Here is a 16,467-nt window from a genome sequence, read left to right on the forward strand (position 1 = left end):
TATATTTTCTGTTTTTTTTTTTTTTTTTGGTTTTTATTTTTATTTTTTTAATTTTTTGTTTGTTTATTATTATTATGCTTTAAGTTTTAGGGTACATGTGCACAATGTGCAGGTTAGTTACATATGTATACATGTGCCATGCTGGTGCGCTGCAACCACTAACTCGTCATCTAGCATTAGGTATATCTCCGAATGCTATCCCTCCCCCCTCCCCCCTCCCCCCACCCCACAACAGTCCCCAGAGTGTGATGTTCCCCTTCCTGTGTCCGTGTGTTCTCATTGTTCAGTTCCCACCTATGAGTGAGAATATGCGGTGCTTGGTTTTTTGTTCTTGGGATAGTTTACTGAGAATGATGATTTCCAATTTCATCCATGTCCCTACAAAGGACATGAACTCATCATTTTTATGGCTGCGTAGTGTTCCATGGTGTATATGTGCCACATTTTCTTAATCCAGTCTATCATTGTTGGACATTTCGGTTGGTTCCAAGTCTTTGCTATTGTGAATAATGCCACAATAAACATACATGTGCATATGTCTTTATTATGGTATATTTTCTAATGCTATAGTTTCCTTTTGTATTTTCTTTCTTCTCTTCTAGCTTTTCCCCCCGTCATTATGTTTTGCTTTACTCTTTTTCCCATCTAGTGCAGTGTTTCCTAGGAGAGGTGCTATTGACGTTCAACATGGCCATTTCTTGTTTGTGTTGGCTGCTCTCCACTTTATTATTGGCTGTGCCACTAAATATCAGTAGCATCCCAGTCACTGGGACAACCAAACAACACTTGTTCCTTTCCACATGCCTCCAAGGGATGTCATACCACTCTGAACTGCAAATAGGTGCTCACTACTTTGGGATCTAAAAGTCTGAGTTCTTTTCTCTTGTGGTTATCTTTATTTTTCTAACTGAATGTTTAGTTTTGTCTCTGTAATATATGTGTATGGTTTAAAAATTGAAATAGAACATTGAGAGTCATACCACCCAATAGCAAAGAATCATCATCTTTTTTATCACTCTACTTCTTATGTTCTTGAATGCCAACACTTTTAATTGTATTTACTTCTATGTAAATACATGCATATATAGTTATTTGATTTTTCTAGTTGAAAACATGACGTATTGACTTCCTATTATATACGATGAATTTTTTCTTTTTCTAGTCTGAATACAACATTATACAAAGTAAACTTTCTCTTCTCCGTTTTTCTAATTTGGTTATTTAACAAATTTTGTTTAAATTGTGACTCAGTTCTTACATCATTTTTAATGTAAATATTGTGCGCAACTGAGCCACTAATGTCCTAAGACTAATTTTTTTTCAGTAGAGTTTTTGTTTGGTCTGAGTTAATAATTGTCTTTGTTTTTGTTGTTGTCTTTCTTTTATTTGATCCTTTTCTTAATTTTTTGCCCACTGTCTGCCAGAAATGTAAATTCTGTCTTGATTTACTCAAACACATCAGAAACTTTTTTTCTTTTTCTTTTCTTGGAGGGATCCTTCTGGAAACTTCCATCCTCCTGTGACATAATAATAAAATGTGCTTCCATGTGGTGTGGTGGTTTCCCTTGTGACTTTGGAGGCTCTTGTCCTGTCAGGATTAGTTTAGGGCACAGAGTGCTGCTTGCAGATCAAGGCATCTTTGCTTACCACAGCCTCAAAGCTTTCCATACCATACTTATGTGTAATACTCTTAATGAATGTTAGTTGTAAAAATAAACAAAGTTTTCTTCTGAAAGAACACCAAATCACAACTTATACGGGCATTGACTTGAACTTTTAGTCACATTTTACCTTTCAAATAAAGAATTTTCAATTACTTACGAGCACGACAAAGATAACTTCTGCACATGTCTGTGAAGCAATGAGACAGTAAACGGCAGTATTCGTATTTTATGTGAAGCACACCCCACAAAAAGCATTTTACTGAGCGTGCACTATTTTGATACATGATCTTACTACTGGAGGGACACAGACAGGTCAGTAAAACATGGACCCTGCTTTGACAGAGCTCAAACTAAAGGAGGCCAAAGAAAAATGTTTTTAAAATGACTCAGCCAGGCGTGGTGGCTGACGCCTGTAATCTCAGCACTTTGGGAGGCCGAGGCAGGTGGATCACGAGGTCAGGAGTTTGAGACCAGCCTGACCAACATGGTGAAACCCCATCTCTACTAAAAATACAAAAATTAACCTGGGTGTGGTGGTGTGTGCCTGTAATCCCAGCTACTCAGGAGGCTGAGGCAGCAGCATCGCTTGAACCCCGGAGGAAGACGTTGCAGTGAGCTGAGAACGTGCCACTGCACTCCAGCCTGGGTGACAGAGCAAGACTCCATCTCCAAAAAAAAAAAAAAAAAAGACTCTAGCACTATGCATTATTTGCAGGGTGGGTGTTCAGAGGAGGATGTGATAATGGTGGGGAGTCAGAAATGCTGCCAAAAGGAGGCAATGTGGTGATGTCAGTTTTGGGTTTGGAAGGAAGAATAAACAGACAGATAGACAGATACATGTACCCCATCCCCCTTAGTTATTTATTTCTTACTTGACATGATTTCCTTTGTGCAGGGGTCTATTAGGTCTGTGACCTCGCAAAGGCATTGTCATGGCAATTGTTAAAGTGATAGGATACCATTTGTAATGGTGTTTTCTATATCAGGAAGCTGAGGGCCCTACAGACCAAGTTATACAAGTCAAGACATTGATTCTTAACCACAGGCAAGTATGCAAATATTAACAGAGTGTTTTCTACATGTGCATTCTGGCATCAATAGGGAGGCCACAGAGAGAAGAAAAAAACAAACAACAACTGGTCATTTGCATTCAGCCTAAGGGAGGAGAAAAGAACTAATACATGTTGAGCACATATTATTAAATATCTGCCATGCACACTACTAAGCATTTTTGCTTTGACTACTAGAACCCTATGAAGTAGATAGTATCTTCCTATTTTACACACAGGGAGGTCATGTAAATAGTAAGGGGTAGAGACAAGACATAAACTCATTTATGCCTGCCTCCAGAGCCTATGCTCTTTTCATAATCCTTTGCAACCTGGGAAGTCTTTGATATTTGATAAAATATCAGTATTTTACTTTTTTGTGGAAATCCCTTCTATGTTCTAATAGGATAATTTCAAACACAATTTTATTTTCTTCCAAATTACTAAAAATAAAACACAGGATCTTGTCATTTCTTGCTGAACATATTGCAATATAGCTAACTGGTCTGGTTTGGGTCTCCATGCCTTCTTTCTCCAGTCACCCCAGCACAGCCATTGCATTATGCACTTGCTTTCCCTCGATGAGAACTCTTACTCATCTTTGAACACCCTGGCTTAAAATGTTTTCTCTTGGGCAAGTATACCTGACTCCCAACAACAGAATTAATTATTGAATGCCTGTTCATTAATTTTCCCACAGTTTTTTTTAAAACAGGTTTTAATACAAGTCTTAATGTAGTCTAAGAATTTCTTTGTATAATATCAACTAGATTGTGAGACCCTAATGAGACCTCACCTAAGTTTTAGTAAGTATTAGTAATGGTCTCCAAGAAGGTTAATCTATTGGTGTTGATAAGGGAAGACTCTAAGGGTATCACATTTTGCTGTTCGGTTATCAGCTATGTGATCATGGGAAATCAACTCAATATTTACATGCCTTGGTTTCCCTTTGTACTTATTTGGAATAATCACAGTGCATTTTTGAAGGGTTAGAGTGAGGGAAACAATGGGATGGTTGAAGTAAGCTGTTGGTGTAGTGTTGACAGAAAACTAGTGCTCAATAAATGGCCTTTACTATGAACAATGAAATTATAAAATTGATTTTGTTAGAAACACAATAGATAATATTTATAATGTCTGTATATAGTATTAAAAATGATATTTACCTACTCCCACATTTCCAGAACCTCTTTCAATATTGTCTGTCTAGCCCTCTGCCCAGTGGTATCCAGGAAAGTGAATTTTGCATTTATCAATGTTTTTCTTATATGGTCTTGCTACATGAGAATGTATAGTGTGATAATTTATTATTTAATTTTACATGCTTTGGGCCCTATATAAATGGCAATGTATTATGTGTATTTTTTGCAACTTACTTTTTCTCTCATTATATTTGGGACATTTATGCACATTGATCTGAGAAGTAGTTCAGTCTTACTCCTGTACAGTCTTTCATTATAGAAATATGCTATAGTTTATTGATTTATTGTCCCAACAAAGGAAATTTGGGTTGTTTTCAATGGTTTTCTTTTTTTTTCTTCTTCTTCTTTTTTTTCCCTGACTGTTGCATTCATGGATATATATGTCTCCTGGTCCATTGTAGAAACAGGGTATACAGTGGTATGTGAATTACTCGGTTTTGGTGTATGTGCTTCTTTAATTTTAGTAGATGTTTCCATACTGTTCTCCCACCAGCACTGTATACACATTCCTGCTGAGCAACAACCTCTCCTACACTGGATACTGCCCAACTTTTAAATGTGTGCCAATTGTGTAGGTGTAGAATGGTGTCTCATTGTGGCTTTCATTTGCATTTTCCAAATTTTTAACACTCTCTTACCTTTTTAAAGAAATGTTTACTAGCCATGTGTTTTCCCTTCTGTGAAGAAATTCTTCACATCTTTCATCAATTTTTCTGTAGTCTCACTGGCCTTTTTAACGGAAATATTCAAATATAATTGCGGATTTCTTGCAGTTCTGTAAGTTTTTGCTGCGTGTATGTTGAAACTCTGTTATTTCATGGATAAACGTTTAGGATTGTTAGGGCACTACTCCTATGTGAGTTCTGAGTACTGTCACCTCTAATCCTTTGGGTGATTTTTCAATCAAACTCAGATGGTTTCTTCACGCATGTGCCTGGATAAGTATTCTGCATGCTCACGTGCGACCTTCTACGGTTTTTGTTCTCTCTTTGGAACTCTTTCCCTCTTTAGTGCTCTGCCCTGAGAATTCTAGACATCTTGGTCTCCCTGGGTCCTCAGCTTTGTCTCCTCAGCTTACGAAGTCTGCCAGACTCTGGGTTTGTCCTCTCTGCGCTGTGTCCTGGAAACTTCACAAGGTAACACGATGGAGCAGTTGTAGGGCTCATTTGTTCCCTGGCTGTGGATGATCTCTGTTCTTTGTTGTCTGAGGCCAAATGTCTTCAGTTTCACTATGTCCTATATTTTGTTTGGTTTTCAGTTGTTTTAGATGAGAGAGTAAATCTAGACCCTGTTACTACATCTTGGGAGGGAGAAGACATTCAGGTCTTTTGTATTCATTTTTAGGAGTTCTTTATGTGTTCTAGATAAAAGTTCATTATTAGTCATGTATGTAGCAAATATATCCTCTTACTTTGTGCCTTGCATTTTAATTTTCTTAATGATTTCTTTTTGTAAATACTATTTCTTAATGCAGTTGAATTTCTGAGTTCTCCCCCTTTAGGTCTAAGCTCTTTGAGTCTTTTAAAGATCTTATTCTCTAACCTGAGGTTACAAAAATATTCTGTGTTGTCTTCTAAACATTTTAGAGTTTTCCTATTTAATCCACCTGTTTATTGTGTATATATGTAGTGAGCGGGCATCTATTTTCACGAAAAAATATATAAATCAATTTTCCCAGCATTATTTACTGAAAAGTGCCTCTTTACTGACTAGAATGCCATCTCTTTTGTATATTGAATTTTGTATATTGAATATGCATGGTATTATTCTGGGGTCTCTATTAAGTCCATTGATCTGTTTATGTGGGCCTATGCCAGTGCCACACTAAGCTACTTATTACAAATTTATTCTAAATCTTAGTATATTTTAAGATAAGTTTCATACAATATTTTTTTGAGAGATTTTAAATACTCTTGGCCCATTTATATTTCATACAGATTTTAAAATCAACTTACTAAATTCCTTTAAAAAACTGTTAGGACGGGTTGGAATTGCATAGCATTTATAGATCACTATTAAAAGATTCAGAATCTGGATGACATTGAATCTTTGTATTCATAAACATGATGTTCCATAAACAAATATTTAGATATTCTTGAAAGAAAATTTTACTTCCTTTCTTATCTTTCAATAAAATTTTATAATTTTCTAGACAACATGCTTACACTTAATTTATTATATATACATTTAGGTATTTTTGCTGCTATTTATATAAATGTTATATTTTATAACTGTTACTTTGTATAGAATGCATTGTCCTTTATTAATTTTGTATCAAGCAAGTTTACTGAGCTAAACTCTATAAATTTTATTCTACTTTAATTTATTTTATTTTAAGTTCTGGGGTACATGTGCAGGATGTGCAGGTTTGTTACATAGGTAAACACATGCCATGGTGTTTTGCTGCACCTATCAATCCATCACCTAGGTATTAAGCCCTGCATGCATTAGCTATTTTTCCTGATGCTCTCCCTCCCCCCATATCCCCTGCCCCAGTTAGGTCCCTGTGTGTGTGTTGTTTCCCTCCCTGTGTCTATATGTTCACATTGTTCTGCTCCCACTTACAAGTGAGAACATGTGGCGTTGGTTTTCTGTTCCTGTGTTAGTTTGCTGAGGATAATGGCTTCCAGCTCCATCCATGTCTCTGTAAAGGACATGATCTCTTTCCTTTTTATGGCTGCATAGTATTCCATGTTGTATATGTACCATATTTTCTTGATCCAGTCTGTCATTGATGTAAACCCTTATTCTTATAATTCATCCTTACATTTTTTTTGGAGGTTTTACATAGGTAATCTTACAGTTAACAAATGATTGTTTTGTTTTGTTTTGTTTTTTCCTCTCTGGGGCTTATATTATTTAGTTAGTTTTATTTCAGTGTACCTCTAATTAACAAACCTTATGTAATGTTGAATAGAATTGATTATAGCAGACATCCTTGACTTTTTCTTGATCTTAAAAAGAATGTTTTTTAGCATGTAGGTTTTTTGTAACTATTAGTTACTACAATAGGGAGATTGCCTTTTATTTCCAATTTACTAACACTTTTATTCATGTATACATATATGATGTTAACATTTGTATGTATTGAGATAACCACATGGATTTCTATCCATTAATCAGTGTTTAATTACATTAATGAATTTTCCAATGATAAACTAGTCTTGTATACCTGGACTATAACTCAGATTTGTAAAACATTCTTTTTTATACCTGTTCAATTTGGCAACCCGTTATTTTATTTAGCACATTTGCAACTGTGTTAATGAGTGAGATTGGCTTATGCTTTTTCCTTTATTGTAGTACCATTTTCTGGTTTGGTATCAAGATTATACTAGTCACATAAAATGAAGAGAATATTTTTTTCTTTTTTATTTTCTGGGAGAATTTGCACAAGAGTAGAATTTTTTGTTTGTTTCATTTTTTAAATGATTGTTGGAACTCAGTTGTAAAATCAACTGGTCTGGCATTTTCTTTGTGGAAGATTTTACTACCAATAATTAGTAACTACTGATTTAATTTCAAGTTTTTCATTTCTGTTTGAGGCAATCTTGGTAAGTTATAATTTTCTAGATTTGTCATTTCCATCTAACTTTTCGAATGTATTTTATAAAGTTTTTAAAATAACATATAGATGCTGTCAGTTTAACCTCTGCAGCTTCTTTAGCTATGTTCCCCTTTGCATTTCTAACATTTATTTTTACCTCCTCATTTAAAAACATACACACCTCAGAGGAGTTTCTATTTTCTTAGACTTTTTTTTAAAAACCATCTTTTGCTTCTGTTAATCTCTATCCTGAGTTTTTTTCTATCTTATTATTTCTAATCTTACCTTAGTTTTTCTTTCTGTTTCTTAGTTTCTCTTTCTGTTTTCTTTACCATCTTTCTCTTCCTTCTTTTATTTTTCCTCTTCCTCTTCCTCTTTTATGTGATTAGCTCAATAACTTTGAAGTTTGCTTGTTTTCTAATACATACATTAAGGCTTTCTGTTTTGTCAAGGCTTTCTATTTAAGTACCACTTAAACCAGATGACACAATGTTTTAATATTTTGTGTTATTTAGTTTTTATTATATTTTTGGTAACTACTATTATTTATTCCTTCTTTTTCCCTTAAGTTCTTCCTGTGTGCATTTTCATATTTCTGAACTTTTGGGGTTTCCTAATTATCTTTATTTATTGAATTCTAACTTAATTGGTCAGAAATTGTTATCTGTATTTCCTCAAACTTGAAATTTATGAAGAGTTTATTTATGGAACAATTTGTGCACAACTTTTATAGTGTTTTTTGTCTGCTTGAAAAGTATGTATTCTTCAATTATAGTGTTTGTTATTTTGCAATGTTATGTATATCAATTAGATCAAATCTGTTAATGTCTGACTCTCTTCAGTGGCTGAGAAAGGGGTTAGTTAAATCCTCCCATTTTGGAGGTGGATTTGACAACTTTTTTTCAGTTATGTCAATTTTTGCTTCACATATTTTGAAGCCATATTCTCAGGTGCATGTATATTTAAAATAGTTTTATCGTTATGTAGTGACCCATGTTCTCTCTAGTGCTGCTTTTTAAGTCTTTTTTAATGCTGTTTTATTTGGTGGAGGGGCAGAGTATCATATTTTGACTTTCAATTTTCTTATATCTCCGTGTTTTCAAAGTGTGAGTATAGTAAATAGCATATCATTGGATTTTGAAAATTTAACAAACAATGCATGTTCTCACTCATAAATGGGAGCTGAACAATGAGAACACATGGACACAGAGCGAGGAACAGCACACACCAGGGCCTGTTGGGGGGTGGGGGGTGAGGGGAGGGAACTTAGAGTACAGGTCAATAGGTGCAGCAAACCACCATGGCACACGTATACCCATGTAACAAACCTGCACATTCTTGCACGTGTTTCCCTTTTTTTTTTTTAGAAGAAATAAAGGAAAACTAAAATAAAAAAATTAAATATGGTACTGAAGCAAATAAACCACTAATAGCCGAAAAAAAAATTTAGTCTGACAATGTTTGTTTTTTCACCGAGTTTACTTCATTGACTTAGATTGTTAGAATGGATCAGTTTTATTGTGTCCTACCATCTTACTTTATGCTTTTTATTTTGCTAACTATGTATTTTTCATTTTTTTATTTTCTTGCTCTTTTTTTTTGATGTATTTAGTTTTCCCGCAGCTGTCATGATCAGTTAACTTCTCATTGTGAAAGATGAGGATTTATCTCTTTGTTAGTTTTCTTTCCTTCTATCTTCCTATCTCCACTACTACATGAAAGATTCCAACACCATAATCGTCCCCAAATAATCAGATTTTAATTGTATTTAGATCAGTGGTCAGGGTTTACCTCATTGTAACCACTGAAACTTATTTACACCTGAACCACATAGTATACTATCATTATTTTTATTTTCCAGAACAACATTTTCACACAAAGTTAATACTTGTTTTCTATTTGTTCATTTTGTTTTCTGTGTGTTTATTGCTAAAAAAACTAATACTTTTTATTTCTATACATTTTCTCTCATTCTAACATACTACATAGCCCTAGTGATTAGTGATGTAAGGAATCTTTCATGTACTTATCACTACTAATCATTAGGGAAATACAAATCAAAACCACAGTGAGACATTGCTTCACACATAATATGATGGCTACTATTAAGAAAAAAAACAACAGAAAATTTCAAGTGTCAGCTAGATCGTGGAAAAATAGGACATCTTGTGCCCTGTTGGTGGGAATGTAAAATGGTGCAGGTGCTATGGAAAACAGTATGGTGGGTCTTCAAAAAATTAAAAAGAGAATTGCCGTGTGATTTAGCCATTCCTCTTCTGGGTATATGCCCAAAAGGTCTGAAAGTAGAGTCTTGAAGAGATACTTGCATATTATGTACGTAGTAGCATTATTCAGAATAAACTGGAAATAACCCAGTGTCTATTGAGAAATGGTGGATCAACAAAATGTGGTATATACGTGTGATGAGGTTTCATCAAGCCTTAAAAAGGAAGAAAATTCTGACTCACGCTACAGCATGAATGAAGCTTGAGGACATTATGCTGTGCAAAATAAATCAGTTACAAAAAGACAAATACTGTGTAATTTCACTTTTCTGAGGTACCTAGAGTAGTCAAAACCAGAAAGTAGAATGGTGGTTACTAGGGGCTTGGAGGAGGAAGGAATGTTGAGTAATTGTTTAATTTTTGCAATGTTTTCGTTTTGAATATTTAAAAAACTCTGGAGAAACGATAGTGTTGATGGTTGGTAAACAATATGAATATATTTCATGTCACAGAACTATACTCTTAAAAATGGTTACGATGGTAAATTTGATGTGTATTTTACCACAATTAGAACAATATTTTTGTTAGTTCACGATACACAATAAAATGATTACAGATTGAATGAGGAAGCTTGGGTGGATTCAGACAAAAAAGATTGGCAAAATGTTGAAGACTGCTGCAGATGTGTGACAAGTACATGGGTTTCATGCTATTCTACTTTTATGACTGTTGAAAGTCCCATGATAATTTATTTTTTTAAATAAAAGTTATGTAATGGTTAATTTTATGTGTCAACTTTACTGAGCTATGAGATGCCCACATAGCTAGTAAAATATTATTTCTAAGTGTGTTTGTGAGGGTGTTTCTGAAATAGATTAGCATTGGAATTGGTAGAGTGAGTGGAGAAGATTACTCTCATCAGTGTGGGTGGGCATCATCTAATCAGTTGGTTTGAATAGAACAAAAGGCAAGGAAGGGAAAATTTGCTCTGAGCTGGACATTTATTTCTTGCCCTCATACATTGGCACTCCTGATTCTCGGACTTTCAGACTTAGATTCAGTTATACCACCAGCTTAACAGCTTTCCTGGTTCTCCAGAATGCAGATTAGAAGACTGTGGGACTTCTTGGTTTCCAAAATTGAGTGATCCAATTACTATAATAAAACTATGTATCTCTACCTAATTGGTTTTCTGGAGAACCCAGACTAATACAACATACTAGATATTCTATTTGTATCATCTTCTTGAGGAAATAGCTCTCACAGCCTGTTGCCTGCTCAAACAGACTGGGTACTCCCTGTGTCTACTGCATAGCTATCATCCTGGAAGTTTCCCTTTGCCTTTATACTCCTGCATGAGTTTGCCAGGACTGCCAAAACAAAATACCTTTTGTCTGTGTTCACACATTCCTGATCTCTCTCTCTCTTTTTATAAGGACACTAGACATTTTGGATTAGACCCTCACCCTTATAACCTCATTTAACAATCATTACCTCCTTCAAGACCCTATCTCCAAATCCAGTTACATTGGGGGTTAGAGCTTTAATATATAAATTTCGAGGGGCTACAATTTAGTCCATATCTAATATGGTTTGACCATGTCCCCAGCCAAATCTCATCTTGAACTCTAGTTCCCATAATCCCCACATGTCATTGGAGGAACTTAGTGGGAGGTAATTGAAACACAGGGGCGGTTACCTCCATGCTGTTCTCATGATAATGAGTGAGTTCATCTGGCTTTACTCTGCACTTCTCCTTGATGCTGTCATGTGAAGAAAGGCATGTTGGCTTCCCCTTCTGCCGTGATTGTGAATTTACTGAAGCCTCCCCAGCCCTGAGGGATTGTGAGTCAATTAAACCTCTTTCCTTTATATATTACCCAGTCTCAGGTATATCTTTATTAGCAACATAAGAACAGAGTAATACAATATCACTCAGTGATTTTCTTTGTCAGTTTCTTCTCCTGAATTTCTTTTTTCCTGGATCCTAGATCTTTATCTTTCTTGATTACATCATTGTTTTAGTAAAATGTATCCTCCAGTAATATCCAAAGAGAGGAAATTTTTGAGAGCTCATGTATCTGAAAATATCTTTTTCCCATTCTCACACTTAATGGTTTGATGGCTGAATTGTGGTTACAAATATTGAGGAGTAATTTCCTCTCTCCACCCAAGTTTGAATCAAGCTAATTTTTTTGTTCTCTCTTTCTGCAGGTTGGGTTTGTCTCCAGTTTTTTTTTTTGCAAAGGATATGAAGTCCTTGCATACCAGCTTTTTGTGACCATCTCTATTTATACTTTTCATCTTTGATGCATCTTAGACTTTGTCTCCTTTCTCCCTTGTTCCACAAGCCATTAAAATGAAAGCTCAGATGGTCTGAACTTAGCAGACACTCCCAGTACAAAAGCCTGCATCACTACTCACATATGCATCTAAATTACCCCTCGCCCTTTGTGTTTGGGTCACCTAACCTCCTGCTAGAGTAACAATGCATTAAAAAGTGTATTTCCTATATGTAATCCAACAATCATAATTGTTTGGAGTATGGCTCTGAGTATGCAGTCCACCTGGAAACAGTAGTCTTATTCATCATAAAGGACATCATGCTTTCAGAATGTGGGCATAATTGCAACGGGAGAAAATTTCTAGTGGGCAAATGAGTTATTAATATCATTCATATAGTAAGATTTACATTAAAACTACTAACAAATATTGGCCTTTATATGATTTTTATCCAATTTCAGTTATAATTGTTAGTTATCAATTTGAAGATTAGTTTTTTTTAGAAACAATGTTGCTTAGTTCTGCTTTGTCTAGCTAGTACATGTGGAGAATGAGCGACTCCACTTCAGTACATGTTCCTGCTAAGTGACATTGACCTGTTAAAATTGTCAAAACTTGTTTTAGTTATGTTATTTGTACTGCTTTCCAAAATGTATAGATTATGTTTTGCACTTCTTAGTCTTGATAAATGAAGTAGTTTGGTCATCAGCTGACTTTTTCTTCATCACTCTGCGTAATTATTACTAAGAGCAACATGGTCCAATGGCAGAATCTTAGACTTCTAAGATCTGAATACAAATCTTAGCACTGTTACTTCCTAATGGTGTGATCTTATTCAAGTTACTTGTAAGTGATGTGGTGAAGCCAGCTTGTGCTGGCTCATGAGAGCCTATTGAGATTTTGTGTGAGCTGATTCTTTAACACAGACTTTATTAAAAATTACTTATATAAGCTTATAGGTAAATAATGTATATCAAAAACAAAGTTAGTAAATACTTAAAATGATTACTTAACTAATTACCAAATTTCACTGTTTTCTATGGCCTTGAGGTAATTCAGATCTCTTGTATCTGAATAGGAGAAACACTGTAATATGGTGTGCTGCTACCGCTCTTCTTTTCCCAGCTCTGCCTTCACTGATATCATGGTTGCAGAAATTGGCTGATACTAGAAGTCATTGTTTGATTTATTGTTTTGCTAGTTGTCTAGACCTTAGAAAGTGATAGGAAACATGTTAATAATATGGATTCAACTTAAAAGTGTGTCATGTCTGTGGCTGTGGTGTTGTGAGTAGCACCAAAAATTGAGGAGACAGTTACCAGTGTTTGAAAACTGTTACCTGATTCAACAAAGAAGTAGCTCATGTCAGTGGTAAAAAGTGAAGTTCTGGTACATCTTTTGTCTTCTTTTCCTTCTACCTGTGAATATAAGGAGAAATATTAACCAAAAGTCATATGATAACTACATGCATTTGTCAAATTACAACTGTAGGTTGGCTACTGATACGGTTTGGCTCTATGGTGCCCCAGCGCCCTGCCCCAAATCTCATCTTGAATTGTAATCCCCGTGTGTTGAGGGAAGGTCCTGTAATCCCCACACATCAAGGGAGGGAGGTGATTGGATCATGGGGGTGGTTTCCCCCATTGTTCTCATGATAGTGAATGAGTTCTCATGAAATCTGATGGGTTTGTAAGTGTTTGAAAGGAAGCGCTCCTCCTTCACTACTTCTCTCTTTTTTGCCACCTTGTGAAGAAAGTACCTGCTTCCTCTTCCCCCTGATTGTAAATTTCCTGAGGCCTCCCCAGCCATGCAGAACTGTGAGTCAATTAAACCTCCTTTGTTCATAAATTACCCAGTCTCAGATAGTATCTTTATAGCAGTGTGAGAACAGACTAATATAGCTACCAATATGACTTTGCCAAAAATCTAAAAGAGCATCCTATGAGAATCAGTTGGTTATATGGAGCTCACAGAAAAGGGCATTGCATAGTTTATTATTTGTAAATTGTGTATTATGCATACTTTATATCAGCAAAATTGATAATAAACATATATACATATAGGTCTATACTTATTTTTTAACATATAGCCAGTTAAATATATACCAATACACCATTGCTTAAGCTGAGATTAAGCTTTTTCATTTATTAAATCAATCATTCAAAACTATGAGCGTCATACTTCAAAAATCTTAGTTTTGTGTTTGTTCCTATTTGATTCTATGAATACCACTCTTCTTTTATCCCCATTCCTCTAAACCCCATATGTAGACATAACTTGAGAGTCACTGGATTGTGTAAAACTATTTGCTTCTATAATTACATGGCTCCAAAGTAAAATACTTTTGAATATTCATAGCTTTTTTTGAATAGATATTTAGTATTCTACCTTGATATCAATGACCACTTTTGCTTTTGTCAGAGCTCCTTCTTTTAGCAGCCTCTTCTGTATCCTCATGGCGCCGTCCATGACTTCTTATCACTCCTGCTGTCCTGAGGTTGGAACTGGAGACTATACCTAATCCTTTTAGATCTGTGCACAAAATATGAGTATGTAGATGCTCAATGAGGTAATTGTTTTCATCTATTTTACTCCAGCTGTGACCTCTTTTCTTACATAATAATTATAAGATATTATATATTAGGCTTATAGAAAGGGATTGCCAAAAATGTAATAAACAGCCCCTCATATACCTTCTACCTTGTTTAATGAGTGAAACATAAGAGATGCATTTGAAGGCCCTGTAGACCCCTCCCTGGTTCCACTTCCTTCTCTTTTCCTCAAAGGTAATCACTCACCTGAATTGATCATTCCCAGGCATGCGATACTTCTACCTCACATGTATATGCTCAGAACATACGTGGATTGTTATACATATTTTTAAATATATAAAATATGATAAACATACTGGATGTGTTCTTTTATTAAATTAATGGACTTTATATTTTAGATCAGTTGTAGGCTTACAGGAAAATTGAGCAGAAAGAGACCTCCTCTGACTCCAGCCCACACTTGGATAAATGCCCTTCCCTCGTTTCTGAAAAAGAAAGGGCCTTTACATTGGCTGTTACATAAATTCCCCAAAACATGAGACACAACATAGTTCACTCTGGTATCCCCTGGGCTTGTTATCCTGCTTGACACATAATATTTGTTGAATCAAGGGCAGTATGAATGAATGAATTTCAGATAGCAGTATCGTATAAACAATGGTGGAAACCAGGGCTCCCTCCCCTGCAGAGATGGACTGGACCAGCACAGCCTCCATTGTCAGAGAATAGGAGAATAGGGTTTAAATGTCAAGGGCCACACATAAAGTCCCAAGATCCTGTCGTTCATAAGGACAAGGCATGTTAGTCATGGCCAGGGGGAATGTTTGCAAGGAGGAGATGTTTTCAACTCAGATATTCATAAGCCAGGGCCTGCCTCTGTTTACCAGCTGGGAGATCTTCAGATAATGAACCATGAAAGCCTGCTATGCAGCGGCGCTATGCAATAATTTTTCATTTGCCACCAGTCAGCTTCAGGGATCAAGGACAGCTAAACACGTAACCCGCTCATGCATGTTATTTTAAAGGCATATTTTAAAGTTATAAATATGGTACATTGAGTTAATGAGGTATGTTCTTTTGGTGACAAATATTTACATTCCACATATGCCTCTTGATGTCAAGAGTGTAACTGTTTCATTTTCTTCTTTTTCTCAGGAGGCTGGGATGCAGATGGAAAAGGCCCTTGTGTCTGGGACACATTTACTCATCAGGGAGGAGAGAGAGTTTTCAAGAACCAGACTGGCGATGTAGCTTGTGGCAGCTACACTCTGTGGGAGGAAGATTTGAAATGTATCAAACAGCTTGGATTGACTCATTACCGCTTCTCTCTTTCCTGGTCACGTCTGTTACCTGATGGGACGACAGGTTTCATCAACCAGAAAGGCAAGTATTTCTTAAAAATAGAAGGTTGCAGCTTTAATTCAAGGTTATTGCTGCAGTCTGGCATAATTAATCCAGTATGCTATTCTGCAATGTAGCTTTCAAATTGCAAGTTTTTAGAGTGATTATGGGATAAATTTTTTGAAATGGGTTTGCATTAGTTTTCACAGTAATATTTTGGTTTTCTTTGACTGTTGAGATCTTTTCTGGGGGTGGTGAGTGGGAGGGAGGTTAGAATAAGTGTTTTATTATGTAACATGAGTGTTAATCTGAAGGTAAATTTAAAAAATTTGTATTAAACTATTTTCAGTTGTGTAACCCTGTGATGAGTTATGAAGAGTCCTGAAGAACTTGAGATGATTCTAAGCACTTCAATTAGGGCTGAATTAGTGGAGCTAATTAACTAGCATGGGGTTAACACCAAGGCCCCTGGAGTTCACTTACTGAAGATTAAGTCCAGCTACATCACTTACTATCTGTATAAACATCTCTTGGGCATCTCTCAGTGCCTCAGTTTCCCCATGAACAGAAAAGAATGCTGTAATAGTGACTAATTCAGAGAGTT

The 16,467-nt window shown here is 35.6% G+C and overlaps 1 protein-coding gene across 1 annotated transcript in view; it reads left to right on the forward strand.

The window, feature by feature from the left end:
* Positions 1–16,467, forward strand: part of LOC101132889 (cytosolic beta-glucosidase) — a 126,659-nt gene that overhangs the window by 25,723 nt on the left and 84,469 nt on the right. The window contains exon 2 of the mRNA XM_004038495.5: positions 15,678–15,905. Within this exon, the coding sequence (XP_004038543.2) occupies positions 15,678–15,905 (228 nt within the window). The remainder of the gene's footprint in view (positions 1–15,677; positions 15,906–16,467) is intronic.

Source organism: Gorilla gorilla, chromosome 3 (assembly GCF_029281585.2).
Source record: "Gorilla gorilla gorilla isolate KB3781 chromosome 3, NHGRI_mGorGor1-v2.1_pri, whole genome shotgun sequence".
NCBI lineage: Eukaryota > Metazoa > Chordata > Mammalia > Primates > Hominidae > Gorilla > Gorilla gorilla.